The sequence below is a fragment of the Amblyomma americanum genome, chromosome 3, assembly GCF_052857255.1.
Source record: "Amblyomma americanum isolate KBUSLIRL-KWMA chromosome 3, ASM5285725v1, whole genome shotgun sequence".
Taxonomy (NCBI): domain Eukaryota; kingdom Metazoa; phylum Arthropoda; class Arachnida; order Ixodida; family Ixodidae; genus Amblyomma; species Amblyomma americanum.
Window position 1 is genome coordinate 50,088,736 of NC_135499.1, and position 17,086 is coordinate 50,105,821.

Genomic DNA, 17,086 nt, shown 5'->3' on the forward strand with positions numbered 1-17,086 from the left:
CGAGGAGCAGAATTCTGAATAGCGGAAGTTTGCTGCAACCAAACATTCTTCAAATAAAATGCAAGGATGGCGGCGATAAGAATAACGTAGCCTAGGAGAATCGGTAATCCGCACTAAAAAGCTGTCCGGTTCTTACGAGGCTGTTGTATTTCGTTCGTAGTCCGCTTCAGTACTGCTCCGTTTCTATAAAAGCACTCTATAACGTGTTAATAAAATGGTTTAGCAGGCAACCAAAAAAAAACTGCCGGAAATTGTTCCACGTACAGATGTAGTTATGTTTGTGTCAGTATGTGCCTAGTTGCCACGCACATAGTATCTGTGAACGGCTCCCATCATTAGAGCCTCTTATTGCTTCCGTGGCGCACTTAACCTGGGGTTCACTTGTGGGCGAGTATTCACTTTTCACGGAAAGAAATGACTTTTTCTAACGGTAGTTGTGCACGAGACTGTCTCGGAGCTGCCCAGCATGAGCATCGCTTATGTAAGTCGCAGCCAAGAGCCTGATGTAAATATTACATCCGAAAGTGTTCTTCATCGGGTCCTGAATTACGCCGAAAGCTATTCGATAATGTGCATGGCGGCGAAGGCGGTGAAGGTGTTCCACCATGCAGTTAGCACACGGGTGATATGCAGTGGTACGGCAATGCCTGGCGCCAAGAATATTATTAAGGGAAGCAAACAGGGAGGACTCAAACTGGCGTCCACGGTGGGTTGGTGAGGAGGTGAGGAGGTCGGTGAGCGGGCCAAGTAGCTCTGCACAGTGCGGGATAAAGCGGCGGGAGAAATTCACCAGCCCCAAGAATTGTCGCAGGATGCGCAGGGTTGTGGGCAGGGGAAAATTCTCGATGGTCTGGATGTGGGACGCGAGAGGGCGGATACCCACTGAGGATATGTGATGACCCAAAAACTCGAGCTCAGAAGCACCGAAAACAGACTTGGAGGCATTCACAACCAGGCCGTAGTGCTGTAGACGCTTGAACAAAGCACGTAGGTCTTGCTCATGATCATGAGGTGTAGGGCTGGCGATGAGGACATCGTCAAAATACGCGAATACACTCGGTAGGCCCCGCGTGACCTCAGCTATGAACCGCTGGAAGGTTTGAGCCGAATTGCGTAGTCCAAAAGGCATCCGGACGTACTAAAACAAACCAAAGGGCGGTGTACACTTCGTGGCCCGGTGGCGAAAACGCCTGTGGTACCAGCAGAGAGATGTAGGGCTGGGACTCCGAGCTTGACATGAGCGCGAAAGAGCGCGATGATCAAGACGAGACGGACGGGTCTCCAGAGGTCGGCTCCGGAGTGCGGCAACTGAGGCGGCAAGCTCCTCGAAGGAGCGAAATCGCTGGGTCCCTTGGCGGGAAAACAGCAGTGACAGACGGGGAGGTGGCCTCATGAACGTTATCTGCAAGCTCAGCCAGGCGATCGAGGGTGCCGTCACCGGCCGCCGCAAGGACGAGGCGGATGGGCTGGGGAAGGCGTTGGAGGAAAAGCTCTCGAAGCAACGCTGAGTGGTTGGGGATGTCACGCTCCCCGAGAAGCTGTTGCATGCGGCGCAGAAGCTGGGAGGGGTGCCGGTCGCCAAGGTCTTCCCCGGTAAGGAGCTGCTGGAGGCGGGTGCGGTCCGACGGCATAAATCTTTCCAGCACCTTGGTTTTCAGGTGCTGATACGGTGTAGCACCCATGGGGGCGGAGAGAACGTCGGAGAGCTCACCGGCAACGTCAGGAGGTAGGCTTGAGGCAACATGGTAGTAGCGCGTCGTCTCCAACGTGATGCGGGCTAGGCAAAATTGCGCCTCAACCCGGTAAAACCAAACTTGCGGGTTCTGGGGCCAGAAAGGTGGAAGGCGAACCTGCAGCGACGAGACGTCCTGCGGATGCGAATTCTGCTGGTGGATTTTGCGGGATCGGTCATTGCTCGTCCTAGGTCACCAATGTAGGCTTAACGTCTCAGGAGCGAAGGAAGCGAGACCACTGCTACAAGCCGGCACCAGAACAGAACTGCCAGCCGTGGCTGCACGAGCCACGACCAGGTGCCGTCTTTATTCTCTTCGCAGGGTGGTGCGCGCTAGCCGGGTTGTCGGCGCCGCCCAATAGAGGGTGCTACATCTATAAAGAAACTCCCCATAGGGCGCATGTACAAAAAGGTGGTGCCGCCAGTTTGTCCAAAATTCGCAGGTGAACAGACTGTTACACAACATGCAGCATTCAGGTGAACTGCTCAGCGCTGTTCAAAACACGGACAGCGTAGAGTAGTGACATTTGCCGGATGTCATAAAAAGCTGGCTGCTTAGCCTTCAAAAGGCAGCATCATCTGTTACTTTAAGTCGCAACTCCTTTAAGTGACCACCGGTAATAGCGCGGTTCGAAGAGGAAATTTCGTAACTAGTAGGATCAAAATTTTGCCATGTGTTTGGTTTAGCTTGGTTTGCGGTGTTTAACGCCTGAATGCGCCTGAGGCTATGAGGGACGCCGGAGTGAGAGGTTCCGGATAATTTCGGCCACTGGGGTGTTTAAGGTGCTCTGTCATTGCACAGTACATAAGCATGTCTTTTCGCCTCCATCGAAATGCGATTGCCGCGGCCGGCATCGAACACCTTCTTTCGGTCGGCACCCGGTCACAATAACCACTGAGTCACTGAGGCGACTATTATGCCATCTGCCGTCCCGTTAATCGTGACAACGGAAAATATGGCATCCTTATGGCGGACAGGTGCAGTTGAAAACCGCTACATCTGGTATTTCCCCCGTACTGATGGGCGGCAGAAAGCCCGGGATTTTTCTCAGGCAAGACTATGTAAGCGTGGTACCGAAATAGGACGGAATGGCTAGGGGGGCTCCTTCTCACCCGGGCATCCCTCGACCATGCGGTCCCAGTACTCGGTCTCGTTGGTCGTGAAGCGTGCCGTGCCAAACTGTCGCGACTCGTGGTTGCAGAGCATCATGAGCAGGTCGATGGGCAGGTTGCAGCAGACCAGCTGTCCCAGCAGCCGCTTGTTGACGTTGCCCACGCCGCGGTTGACGGCGAAGTTGGGCACCACACGCAGCGGCAGCTCCAGCTTGCCCAGCAGCCGGTGGAAGCGGGACTTCTCCTTCAGCGCCAGCACCACGTTGTTGTCGAACAGGAAGAGCACGATGCTCGTCACAGTGCCTACGTGCCCAAGCAAAACGGTCATGTAGAACATGCACGTCGTCGGCTCCGGCTTTCTATAAAATTGCACGAGGAAACAGGAGAATGCTGGACAGGAGGAAGAAAAAAACTGCTATTTCCAAGCTAAACGTTGATGCGTACGAAATGTATTTTGATTACGTGCTGAAGACAGACCTGGGAAACGGATGTGAACTTCATTTAGGCAAGGAACCTGGCGACCATCCCCTTCGTATTTAAGAAACGTGCGATACAGCACGTGTTGTTTCTATATTTTTTAAGGTTGTGTAGTTAAAGCATTGTACCAGTGTCTTTCAGTACTTTTACTGGCCATGATTCTTCCCCGCAGCGCTATGACGGAGATTTGTACACTTACACACGCAACAGCACCGTGGCGCTAGGATTCGTCCAAAGGCACCGAACAGACTGCAGGGAAGGTAGCCGCAGTTGTGAGATATCGTGACGTATAGGCGCATAGTTTTGAAGCGAAAGCTTCACTACGCCAGGTTTTCAGAAGGGTAGTGTAGTTCCGTTGATGACCTTTAAAACCTTTAGAGGTCAAACCGTGGAGCAAAGTCACGGAGGCCATGGTGGCGCATATATGCCAAACCTAAGTGGTGGGCCACCCCCAAATCTATCGAAGGTCAAGGCCAAAGGTTGAGTTGGGACAACTTACGATGCTGTATGACGATGACGTCATAAAAAGGAATTTGAGTAAGCAAGCACGCCTATCATGGAGCTAGATACTTTGCATGACAAGGGGCGCGCAGCCACTGTCTGTGACGTCAATGGAGAGCTGTGTATATATGTCAACGGCGCGCCGGCGGGCGTAGAAACCGGCTTTGCGATGGAGGAGGAAGAACATCCTGCCGGGACAACGCACCGGAAAGCGAAGCCGCCGTGTTTCAATGAGGCTAGGAAGCAACACCATGCCGAAAAGACAGAAGAACGTGCGACACGCGTCGGGAAACGACGGAAGAGTGCTACTGCGAAGAAACAGCAGAGAGTACTTCAGGCGGTATATCTAACCAGGGACGCACAGTCCGAGGTTTCTTTCGCTTCTCACTAGGTTTAACCAAAGCTAAACTACAGCTAATTTTTTGCTCTTCATTCCGGGTGCTGCGACTCGTACTCTGTGGTTGAGTGCCACGAAGGAGCCTGTGTGCTTGGCTGTCATTTCTAGTAGAAGAGAATGCAGTTAAGGGTGTCGTTCTCACTGCTTAGTGACACCGACTGCCGGAAGCCGGCCATATCGGGAAAGAGGTTTTTACGCTGCACGTCCGTATCTAAGACACACTTGTTCGTAAGCGGCGGTGTTCATCTCGATGGTTTCGGGCCACGACGCCATGCGAGATACCTAAGCTCAAGCGGGTTGTGATACTGAGTTTATCTGTCGGCCTGCCGACGCATATGTCGCTCCCGGAGCCATATTCGAGAGCTAATTAAGAGGGAGCGGCTACTCTACCGACCTTGTGCACGAGCTTCTCCGTCATAGCTGATGATGCAAACGGTGCTGCAAATGTAAGTTGACAGCAGGGCTGCGCACAATCCCGAGCATAGAGCGCACGTACTAATGGACATGTGCACACACGAGTCCTTAGAAAAACGAATCAACCGTTACTATTAACATGTCTAGCACGAGCTGCGTAATCTCGAGCGTCAAGCTAAACAAAGAGTAACGTCATCGAAGATGATGGTAAAACCTCTACTACGCGGCAACGTTGGGTCGTTGATATAAACGCGGCAGGAAGTTCTTTATCGTCTCTTTAAAACATATTCTATGACACTAAAAATTAGGGAAGCCCAGAACGAGAGCACAAAGTGCAGGAATGTAGTAAATATAGTGACTTCGGAGCCATCTGCTGTGGAATCGGGTTCCGGTGCGGCACACATACCGGTACACCATGACATACACAATAAAAAGGGGAAAGGCTTTGCCGGAAATCTTGTTTTCCAACTTCGTATGTCTGATTAAATTCTCCTGTGCCTCAAAATTCAACCTTTTTTTATTTTCATCTGACAGGCATGTCAATTCGGCTTTCTTGCATGCATATATAAGCACTTCACACTCGTATGGGGCGAAAATAAATTGCTTACATTAAGTAGTTAATTGAAGTCATCTTAATCGCTATACACAAGGTCAAAGCAATCAGCGCAAACTGCTGCGTAAAACCTCCGGCGCTTCAAATAAGTTGCACATGTTCCATCATCTGTGAAAATGCGCGCGCACCAATGCCCATGCAATGACGACAGAAAGAACTGTGATCCAAACCTCTTGCGTTACTAAGACTCTGCCGCATGTATAGCTTCACAACATTCCTTTTCCAAACCTCTCTTCGTCCTCATTTTAAAAATGGCGCGCATGCAGAAGAGAAGCGATACAGTTCTCGGAAGCCGTAAAAGAACGTCACCGCTGCCGAATCAGGTTGAACTCGGACGAACAAAAGTCAGCCGTGAAATCTTTACAATGTACTGACCATAGCGGGAAGAAACATCTTCACGCCCCTACTATGTCGCACAGTGCAAACAGCATCCGTTTGATTTCAACTTTCGATTTTGCAGCCGAAGTCAAGCTCCAGTAACTTCTCCGCACAAATCCATTGTGCGTCATATCACTTTAGAAACGCTGTAAACAGTCGAAATAGACATAAAAATGTTTATTAAGTGCGACATGTGCCGTAGAGTGCCAGCGTCGGCACCACTCCGATGCGCTTAAACAGTCATTGGCACCCCAAGCGGAAGCTCTTAGTCCCAATATTAAACATGCACAGAAACTTTATGACTAGTAAAACTTTAATGCGAGGTCCCGTACAAGCAAAGGTGACATAAGTGAGGCCAGCTACGTGCATTAGGCTTCTGTCGCCCGTTGACCATGCACCAACAGAGGCTATGCGTATTATTTACGAATGTTCACACTGAGCTGATGAGACAGGGACCAGCATGCATTATATAAAGTTGTTGTAAATAACGCTTTTACTGTTCGTAAACAGCATCTTCCTTTATTCTTTATTAAATAATTACCCTGCATTGCCCGAAGGCAAATTTTCTCACCAGAAAAAGACACTTTACGGACTTACCGTAGTCAAAAGATTTTATATATGAGGCAGCGCTCCTCAAACTAAAACAATTTTTTAACTCAGAGTATTCAGAAGTATATGGTCTTGAACAAAATCGGCACTACAAAATTACGTAACAGAGTAGACAGAATCAAGCGTCTGTATCAAGAAATTAATTGAAATAGTGTTTTTCGAAAGTGAAAGTATAGTAGCAACGCTTATAGAGACTTAGAGGGTAGTCGGAAACAACCTTCCGCTCAGGAATAATTCTGCAGAAAAGCTTAAATCGTGAAAAGACACACTAGACCAAAATATTGAGGGGCACTCCCTATCTGTCTATCTTTGTGCTGCACGAAGATAATCAATAGGGTGAGCCGCATGAAAAGCTTTCGAGTGCACCGTTTTACATTGCGTGCTGCTAGTATTACCGAGCTCTGGTTCGATGTACCCAACTAGATTGCAAGTACACTGTCAATGTAAAAACATTTCTACACAAAAGTTGTCTAGCAAGCGGAAAATTTACCCGTGATGAAGCTCTCAACGATGAGGCCGAAGTAGGCGACTGCCGCGGTCTCCACAAAGAAGGACGTCACGTAGCAGGTCGGAAGGAATGCCACTCCGAAGAAGCAAAACAGTCCTAGGTAGGTCGCTGTGACAGCCGAAAAAGGGAAACTCTCGGGATCGTATTTCCCACAGGGGATTTGCCTTTTCATTCCGTACCAGTCATGATAAATGAGGGTGGTCCATTAAGAACTCCTATGTTAAAATGACACGGCTGAACTCAATGGATTCCTTTGGATTCCTCAATGGATAGCAGGACACTCCCAAGTAGTTTGCCTGCACTCGCCAAGGGTCGTCCATACCCAGCACGCCGGCAAGGTTTACGCGACGCGATTTTGATAATGATTATGAAAATTTATGGCCCAAGGGCATCTACGGACACAGATCGCCATGCCACAAGGTACTTTCCATTTCTCAAGGTGGGGTCAAAGACCCATTTCGCAAGCATTTCACCCTAAAGAAGCCGAGCACCAGACCAGGGGAAAGCTTGTACCAATTGTATCACCGGTGGGTACCCGGCGGCACTGGGGATCGAATCCCGCACCTCCTGCATGCGAGGCGGATGCTCAACCACTAGGCCACCGCTGCGGTGGATTTTGCTGTTCAAGTCATATGATCCGAGTCCACAGCCTAGGTTTGATTTTAACGGCTGAAGTGCCAGCGTACCGTAATAGCAATTTCCAAAAGTGAAGGCCATATAATTACTGTGCCAAGAACTGGTTCGTGCGCAGGGGACAGGGTTGTTCCTGAAAGAAGGCAAGGTTCAGCATGCCAATAGAGCATTGCTAGCTTAGTAGTGCTGCTTGTCCGATGAAGCCAGGTGGTGTTAGGTAACCACCGTGAACCTCAGAATTGTTTTTATTGATTTTATTGGGGGTTTAACGTTCCAAAGAGACTCACGCTTTTAGGGGTGCCATAGTGAAGCCCTCCGGAAATTTCGACCACCTGGGTTTCTTTAACAGGCACTGACAACCCACAGTACACTGGCCTCTAGAAATTCGCCTCCATAGACATTCGAACGCGGCGGCCGGGATCGAACCCCCGTCTTTCGGGTCAGCAGCCCAGCGTCATAACCACTGAGCAACCGCAGAGGCCTGAATTGAAGCTGAAAGCTGGTTAAACAGAAACTAGTTAGTTTACATCGTTGACAAGCGAACGCAAAACTATTTCTAATTGGCTTTTTTTCTGAAAGCAAGCATTTGTTTTTTTTTTCATGCATATACTGTGTATCTAGCGCTACCCATATAGGGTTAGAATAGCAGGTTAAGTGCTCCGCATTTCAAAAAGAAAATTCGCAGGCAGTGGAGGCCAGAACGACGATATTGCTTGAAATCTAAAGGCAAATCTGCTTCTATTTCTGCTCTGCAGAAATGCGCAGGCCGCTCCCAGTATCGATCACGCGAGCTCATGCCCAGCAACATGACACCATAGCTGCTAAGCCGCTGAATCGTGTAGAAATAACACGAAGAGATGCTCACACCAGATGATGTTCGCCTTCTTGGTGAGACCCCAGGGATCGATGATGAACAGTGGCAGCAGGGCTATGATGCAGGCGATCGTGTAGGAGACCATGTCAATAAAGAAGCTCATGAACCAGTATCTCGTCGCGCTGATGCCGGTCATCAGCTGAATAGCCTTAGCCTTGGTGAAAGTCTCCTCCGTGGGCAAGAACACGTACACGGCCGCCAGTACAGATAGCAGCAGTGGTATGGTCAGCGAGTCGACGATGCGCGCGATCAGAACCACCGTGAACACTGGGTCCACCACGTTGTCAGTGACCTTCTGGATGTCGAACTTGAACAGTTCTGCCTTGGGGCCCAGGCGAATCATATAGTCTGCGAACAGCAAGGTGGCAGCTGAAGGTGTATCTGCAGACTGGGCCCTGTACGTGGCGCGATCTAAAAGCTCGCTGCAAGGTAGCTTGTGCGAACAGTCCATAGAAGTGGCTCCAAGTAATGGTTGTAGACGCCAGAGCTATAACATAGCAGTATACGCTGTCTCGGAGACATAAGGAGCAAGTGCTGCGCTTGTAGCAAAATTAACGCCTGAGCGTGCTATGGCACCATGCTATGCTCGAAACAAAACTCAGAATGGTCAAAACTTTAACATTAAAATGCGGTACCAAGAAAGAGGTACTCTTTATTGGTTTTTAAAATGCTGGCCATTAATGCAAATATTACGGCATAAACCAAAAATGTTGGCCAGCTTTATTTATCAATAAATCAATAAGTATTTGTTCGTTTCCGGGTTTAACGTCCCAGAGTGACTAAGGCTATGAGATGCCGTAGTGAAAGGCTGCGGATAATTTCTACCGTTTGAGGTTCTTTAACGGGCATTATTAGGTAATAAATTTTTGTCTAAACAAGGTTTGCAGAGGTAAATAACATCACAAACAGCATACAACACCCAAGTCGTGATTAGATCTACCTGCTCAGCATCTGAGAAGATTACACAGATAGAAGGGTGGAGTGGTAATTAAACCAGAAGAAAATGCCGGCTTGCTACGCTGCACAGTAGGAAAGGAAATTGGAGATACAAACGGGAAAAAGAAAATAGAGGGAATGAAGTGCGTCAAATAAAATAATAGTGCCGGCACGACGCCCTCGAGAAATGGAACAGCGCCTGCAGCTTGTCACAAAAAAAAACAGTGGGTGGCTCTTTAAAAAGTCCCTAGAACGTGATTACTACGACACGTAAGGAATATTTTGAAACGGACATATTTCTTGATTGGCAGCGTAGGACCGCAGGCAGGCTTCTGAATCTTGTCGCATTGTAAAACCGGAAAAGTTTCTCCCTGCAAGGCTGTAACTTTTTGTTGAGTAATTAATTCGAACGATACTGCATAAAGTTTGGAATGTCCTCATTTATAAACAATAAAGCCCCCACCATCATTTACACAATACTCCGCCGGCACACCGTTCTCACTTTAGCCTAGTGGAAGAATGGCAGAGCCTGTTGACAACACCAACGATGCACTACGTTAGTGACCTCTTCGTCGAACGTGAAACACATACCCTTAATTCTGAAATTCTTATTGCCGCGCTAGCATTTTAGTGGCAATTCCCGGCATTTAGTCTTTGTTTGTTTGGTGTCTATTTTCTAAACCCGGCTTTGTGGCAAGCTGCTCACCTGCCCACCGGGTGGTGGGAAACCTGCCCATGTGTTCGTATATATTAAAGCGAAAGCCTTTAATGGCACATATACTCGCGGTGTCCGTCCGTCCGTCTGTGACACTTTTCAACTCGATAAGAAAAAATATCTTTGTGCACGATGGGATTCGACCCACCATCCTTCCGTTCAGCAGCCGAGCGTGCTAACGACTACGCTATTTCCTGCCAACTCATATGTTGTTCTCCTTGTCTTGCGATAGTGTTTGCGGAAAAGCGTCGAATCAGGCGGACGCTTCCCAAGTGCCGTCGAGTGTCTCGAGAATTTAAGATTCACAAACAATTGTGTACCTAATTAAAGTCTTAGCCACACATCAGCGACACACGCAGCAACACCGCGCTAAAGGCTTTCGCCTCACCACACTTTAGGTCAACAAAGTGCCCCCCTGAATTTTGTTGCGGATGGAACCGGTGAAGGCTGGGCGGACTAGGGGAAATTGAGCAGGCCACCAAGCAGACGCCCTTTCCGCGTCTTCAGCTTCGTCCACTTTCCACAACGGTGGCCGCCTGGCTTTGTTCTCTTTCGACGCGGTGGCTGCGTGGCGCGTGACAATATATACGTAGGAGCCTGCCCACCGCGTCAGGTGGCAGCTCAATTCATTGCAACAGGCTGCTCGGGAACGGCGACAATGGTCGCAACCCAAGCCAACTCCCACCGATGGCAGCACCTGCCATAGAAGGGCAGCGGCGCATTGCTTGACCTCTGAATCACTGTGCCAGAAGTGGTATGAGGACTCCTAGGGATCTAGGATGTAAGCGAGAGAATAAGCGGTTCCGCATATATGGATATTAATCCATTATCGCTATCCGAACAACGGCCATCTGTCAACACTGGATCTGAGCACAGGGACCGAATCGAAAACCGAACTGCTAGCGCAGTTAAATCGCATTCGGCCTAACTACGCAAGTAGACCTGGGGAGACAGTTTGGGCCATAGGATCAGGTGAGGAGCTGCCGTAGCCCTTAAAATTCTGTGACAGCGTGCACATACTGGTGCCTTAAGTGTATGACCACACCTGGTAGGAAATTTACACAATGTTAGGTGTCCACTCGCAGCCAAGGTCCTTTTGATGTGCTGCTGGAAAATGATTCATTCAGAAGTGTCACATTTTGTCCTTTTACTTAAGACTCATGACATCGTCTACCAACAAATGGTGCTTTCACGATGCAGCTACAAGCTACGACGTTATTATGCGTATTTAGAAAATAAGTAGGGCTCTACGCGCGCATTCGAGCTAGAAATCACAGTTTGAAGTTCTCGGCTCTAAGCCCCGCCCCCTGACAGCGACGGTCATATTGAAGCAGCCTGAGTGACGTCATAACTCTAAAGCGCAATCGTCTGCTCCAAAACTGGCACACGCACGGTTGGTGCGGAGCATAGCGCGCGCCTACTTGTGTCCGGCCGTGGCATATTGCGGTGAAGTTGCCGAGACCAGGCAGACGCTAGACAGTAAAAGGAAGGACACAGACCTTTGATGTCCTATGTTTCTCTCAACTTCTCTCTTCACCCTTCCGCAAACCTAGCCTGAACATCTCATTTCCCTATGCTCACTAAGCGCAGTTCAGTTTAGGTGAACTAGAATATTGGTGCACTTTAGTTCAGTCGTTCTGACGCAGGCAAGCACGTGACCGTCGGCTTATGTCGTCATGAGTCACGAGCGCTCCAGTGTTGCCTGACTGCCTCATGGTTCAGCAGAACTTTTAAAGATTTAATTACAAATTACTCGCTCCACCAAATTAGCTCATAATTATTGTTGGTTTATGAATTATGAAGGTTTAACGTCCCAAAGCAACACAGGCTAAGAGACGCCGTAGTGAAGTGCTCCGGAAATTTCGACCACCTGGGGTTCTTTAACGTGCACTGACATCGTGCAGCACACGGGCCTCTAGAATTTCGCCTCCATCGAAATTCGACCGCCACGGCAGGGATCGAACCCGCGTCTTTCGGGCCAGCAGCCAAGCGCCATAACCACTCCGCCACCGCGGCGGCTCCATCATAATTATTGTGTCCAGTTGTTCCGAGATGTATAGCGAACAACATGCAAAAAACAGCTTGAGTCTGAAAAATGGTGTCGTTACCCCTTTAATAAAAGCGTGTAAAGACCAGAGAACTTTGAAATGCACGTCATGGTTACGATAATTTTACCTCAAAAGAATGAAAAAATTCTATACTTGTTCGTGTGTGCGCGTCACTGTCACTATCTCGCCCAGTCTGCTACGAGTGCATGCAACTTACGTTTGTGTGATAACACGCAGCAGACGATGAGACAAATACACCTGTGTCCTGTGACCACACATGACGCGGAAGGCGAGGCTTTCGGCGATGATATTAACTTAAACTGCATTTGGGAGTTCAATCGATGCTAGGTGCTACGCACCGTCATCATAAGAAGATAACCCAAAAACTTCATGGACAGCTTTCGTCGAAGTAAAGAGCCCAAGGGGTTCGCTGCTACTCCGACCAGTGGTGCTCTTGTAGCGTCCGTGGAAATAGTAACTTTCGGAGGGTTGAATAGGAAACTACATCACTGCTGTGAGAGATTTGGAACGCTGGCCGTGCATTGCGAGTCCCAAAGAGTGGAAAGCAAATCCTATGGGCTGCTAATTTTTAGAAAAGGCTGTATACTACTCCTTTACAGCCCCCCAAGATTTAACGGTTAACGCAAAGACTGACTGTGAGCTTTAGCCTAGTATAGACACGATCGTACTAATACTTCAGGGGTTTACCGCAGCTCATTAGGTATCTACTCGATTAAATGGGGTTGTACGCGAGCAGCGTATATACAACATTGCGATATAGCGCACCACAACCGCAGAGGGGGAGGAGGAACATATGAAGAAAAGAAAGGCGCGGTAGCTCTCTAGGTACCACGGTGATGGCAGCTGAGCAAACAGCTGGCTGGATACCAACTGGAGCAACAATGAAATTACCTCTTGAAGAAACGCGCTAAACATTTTACGAACAATGAAACAAAACTAAGGCACAACACAGAGGGCGAACTTGTTATTAGGCTGCTCGCCTGCCCACCGAGTTGTGCGCAGGTGAACATCCTGCCCACGGGGTCAGGCGGCAGCTCAATCGTGAGAGGCTGCTCGTGAAGAGCAACCTGGATCAAGCCCAACCCAAGCAAACCAAGTCCCACCGATAGCAGCACCTGCCATAGAAGGGCAGTGGCGCATCGCTTGAACGCGGCACCACTGCGCCAGGAGTGGTAGGAAGACTGCCAGGGATTTATGAATGTATAATACTCCAATTCCGCATATATGGACATTAAACCATTACCGCTTTCCGAACAACTACCATCCGTGAACCTTGGATCTGAACATCGAAACCGAAGTGAAAATCGAACTGCTAGCGCGCCTAATTCGCATTTGGCCCAACTACACAAATCGGTCATTATTTTTCTTCGTAAAAAGTTAGGCACGTTTTTTTTTCAAGATTTATGACCAACTAGGCCCAATTACCGCATTTCTAATAAAATGAAGTCGGTGACTCCACCCCACCAGATGCATTGTGCACCGCGTAACTGCCCGGACCACTAAGACTAGCTAAACGCCTTTAGCGACGTTATCGTAGGTTCCTTGTTTTTATTTCGGTGGTCTGTCGTATTGAAACAGGTCTTTCGCCGTCTTAAAAGAGCATGAGCAAGACTTGCAGCAGTTTTAACTCGACGCCATCGACAATGCGCGCACTGTTTGTTGCACAAGCGCACGTTACATTACAAATTGTCGTCGTGCGCCAGCATGCTATGATCGCTGATATTAACACACACCTTTGAAATAACCTGGAGGCTTGCAGTTTAAGCGCTATTCACTTCACCAGGAAACTCGTCGCGAAGGCGTCATGAGTGCGCACTTCAGCTGTAACTTCGACCCAAGGATCGTTAAGATTGCAAAGAATGGCTGTCCGGTCTAACTTGGGCTGGGGTGTGTCCCAGCGCTTTTCATGGCACAAGCGCGAAGGTAGTCACAAAGAATTAAAGTAAGCTTACACAAGTCCTTGAAGGCCGGCTCTTTCTGTAGAAGGGCTGCGAAGGTGGTGGAAAAAAAAGAGAAAGGTACAGTTCGGCTCATAATAATAATAATAATAATAATAATAGTAATAATTGGTTATGGGGGAAAGGAAATGGCACAGTATCTGTCTCATATATCGTTGGACACCTGAACCGCGCCGTAAGGGGAGGGATAAGGGAGGGAATGAAAGAAGAACGGAAGAAGGAGGTGCCGTAGTGGAGGGTTCCGGAATAATTTCGACCACCTGGGGATCTTTAACGTGCACTGACATCGTACAGCACACGGGCGCCTTAGCGTTTTTCCTCCATAAAAACGCAGCCGCCGCGGTCGGGTTCGAACCCGGGAACTCAGCGTGTGTCTCTGACACATCTGAACATCGATCGCTCTCACTCATAGGTCAACATTTCAGTTTTTACAACTTCGGCAGAGAAAGACATTTTCTTTCCACAGATAATAGACCTACTTTACTTCCTTTCAAATACAGCCGTAAAAATGCGGGCTAGTTGAAATAAAGAAGCCAACCAGTAAAGTACGTTGCTGCGCTGATAATTTTCAGTCATTTAGTCGATATGAGCATTGGCAGACAACGAGACATAATACCCGGAAATTCTGGACAGTGTTTTTTCAACGGGATATTGTTTACAAACAATCAATATATCAGCAGGTTCCTTTTCGAGACGCCTCTACTTTTCTGCTATTAATTGCCAAAAACGCACCCCACCGGTTTCCTATGCAAGTTTTACTACTCGGTGGGAGCACAGTAAAAACTTGAAAAGCGAGATTTTGCTACGCTCTGAAAGATTGACCATTCGCATCATTATTTTCACAGCAGTAGTTAGGACACTCCACTGTTGCCTCAGAAATAAAGGTCATGTTCTAGAAAAGTGTATTTATTTATTTATTTATTTATTTATTTATTTATTTATTTATTTATTTATTTATTTATTTACACGTACCTTACAGGTCTCAAGAGAGGCACCGTGTAAAAGAGGTCAAACACAGAAGTTTGAGGAAAATATGTTTGAAATCAAAGGCATAGTAAGAGCACAGCAAAACAGACAAAAAGAAGTGATTTCAGGTAATAAGATATCGCAATTCACTACAAGTGATAAAAGTGCAAGACTGCACGCGTCATGATACAAAAATAAGAAAAATTCACAAAGAGATATACAAGAGCAAAAGAAAACATTTCGGGCATACATGAAAACAACTGCGTATAAACAGAGCCAATGAGGCAATAGTCTCAAGTAGCTGCAAACATGAATCATGAGTATATAAATGGGTATATAAATCAACCAGTGTTTCAGTGCGCTCAGTCAGCCCAGTTTTCGACATGCTTGTCCGAAGAACGTTTTTCGGGCTCTACGCAAGTCTTCCCGCTACTCTCTCTGGATTATCTGCCTGCCGTCAGCACTGCGCCAGAGCAGCCTACCGATCTCGGTGGCCGTGGGCGATATGGGTTGCCTGGTGAGCTGCGTGCCCTTGACTGAGTCGAAGTGGAAGAGGTAGTAGGAGAGCGAGCGGATCAGCGCCGTGATGAAGATGCTGGCCACCAGCAGCGGGATGGCCACGTAGCTCCTCTTGCAGTAGCTCATCTTCTTGCAAGTCAGCGCCCAGAACTGCAGCCGCCACAGGCGAAAGCCTGTCACTGGAACGAAGTCCCGCGTGTAGGCTGCAGGAAAAAAAGAACACACGACCGGATAAGTCAACGACACCGGAACGAGCGCAGGTGTCCACGCGCCAACAACTACTTACGCGATTTCCTCACAGACACAACGGCAACTACCAGTATGAGAGGACGCCTAAAGGAGGGTATTCGACTCCGCAACAAGGCCGCACCGCAGGGATTGGTGTTGTCCCCGAGCTTGTTTAATACAGCTATTCTTCGCCTTTCCGCACAACTGGACGAACACCACACATTGTACGTAGACGACCTGAACCTCTGGATGTGCAAGGGCACTGACGGCGAAATTGAAGAGGCCCCAGCGAGCAATCTACGTTACAGAATGACACTTAAAACCGATCGGGCTCAGGTGCTCGGCCGAGAAATCGGAGGCGCTCTTTCTCTCCACAGTGCGATGACTCCAGCGTCGGCGTATAAAGCACGAAGGACCGTATAACCCGGCAATCGCACTCAATGCAAACGTAATAACACTAAAAGGAAGTAGTGGCAGATTCGTGCAGCAGAAGCCTTTCTCCTGCAGTGGCCGTGGTCAGGATGATGATGAGACGTCGCGTACTATCGGGCGCAAAAGTGGTACGTAACACTCTCAGTAACATGATTCGTTGTTCTTGTGGCACTTTCAGCACCTACGCCAAGCTAGAGCACCACGCAATGAACCGAACGAGCCGTCATGCCTCTGGATGAAAACAGTCACCTCGCCTGTCTGGACAGTAGGCGCTGCTAGAAAGTTGCGCTAGTGTTACATGCCACTTTTTTCTCACTACAATACCTCAGATGTTCTCCTCTCATAGAACGGCGTAGTTTTGGAGACTTATACGCTACTTTCTCGCTGTTTTCAAAAGCTAAGGACGAAATGGCCCTCGCTACGTTTGGCAGAATTCCGAGAGATCGCATTCAGCGATAGGTTAAGTCGCGGACACAGAGTCTCTGGAGCACGCGCTCTGTGTATAAGAAGCCGATAGCTCTTTGTAGCAGCCGGCTGCAGACCACACCCGTGGAGATGAAAGCCAAAATCCTGTTCTCCCACCTCGACAAGTAAGGTCGCCAGCCGGCGGCTGGTATTAGAGCAGCCAGCTGCGTTCATGGAGCACACAGTCCGCAGCCTTTTTCCCTCCCTACAGCACATACTGTTGCGAATCGCAGCTTTGTGCAGTGTTACCGCATTAGAAGATAAGAGTGAGTTTTGCAAAAGTGAGCTGCGCACGAACTGAATCTGACCGTTATCCAGTCTGTCTCTCCAAAAAATCTTCTCTTTTTGGCGAAAGTTGAGTTTGAAATTTTGGCGAAAACAGAATGGTTACGTAGTTTCAAGAAATTTTAAGAATAGAATTTTCCGCACTTCTTCCAAATGGACGAAATTTTCAAGCGTTGCTAGAGAAAAGGGGCTTGAAATAGTGGTTTTGGGTTCTGATGGAGGGCATTTCCAGTTACGGCATGGAACACTGCTGCTTTTCCTCTT

General features: G+C 48.5%; 1 protein-coding gene across 1 annotated transcript in view; it reads right to left on the bottom strand.

Annotated features, from left to right (window-relative positions):
* LOC144122945 (phospholipid-transporting ATPase ABCA3-like) overlaps positions 1-15,568 on the bottom strand; it is a 65,445-nt gene extending 49,877 nt beyond the window's left edge. Inside the window, exons 1-5 of the mRNA XM_077655894.1 lie at positions 15,376-15,568; positions 13,922-13,957; positions 8,241-8,597; positions 6,725-6,850; positions 2,846-3,148 (exon numbers count right to left, since the gene is read on the bottom strand). Coding sequence (XP_077512020.1) covers positions 2,846-3,148; positions 6,725-6,850; positions 8,241-8,597; positions 13,922-13,957; positions 15,376-15,538 — 985 coding nt within the window. The 5' untranslated portion in view covers positions 15,539-15,568. The remainder of the gene's footprint in view (positions 1-2,845; positions 3,149-6,724; positions 6,851-8,240; positions 8,598-13,921; positions 13,958-15,375) is intronic.
* Positions 15,569-17,086: the final 1,518 nt, after the last annotated feature.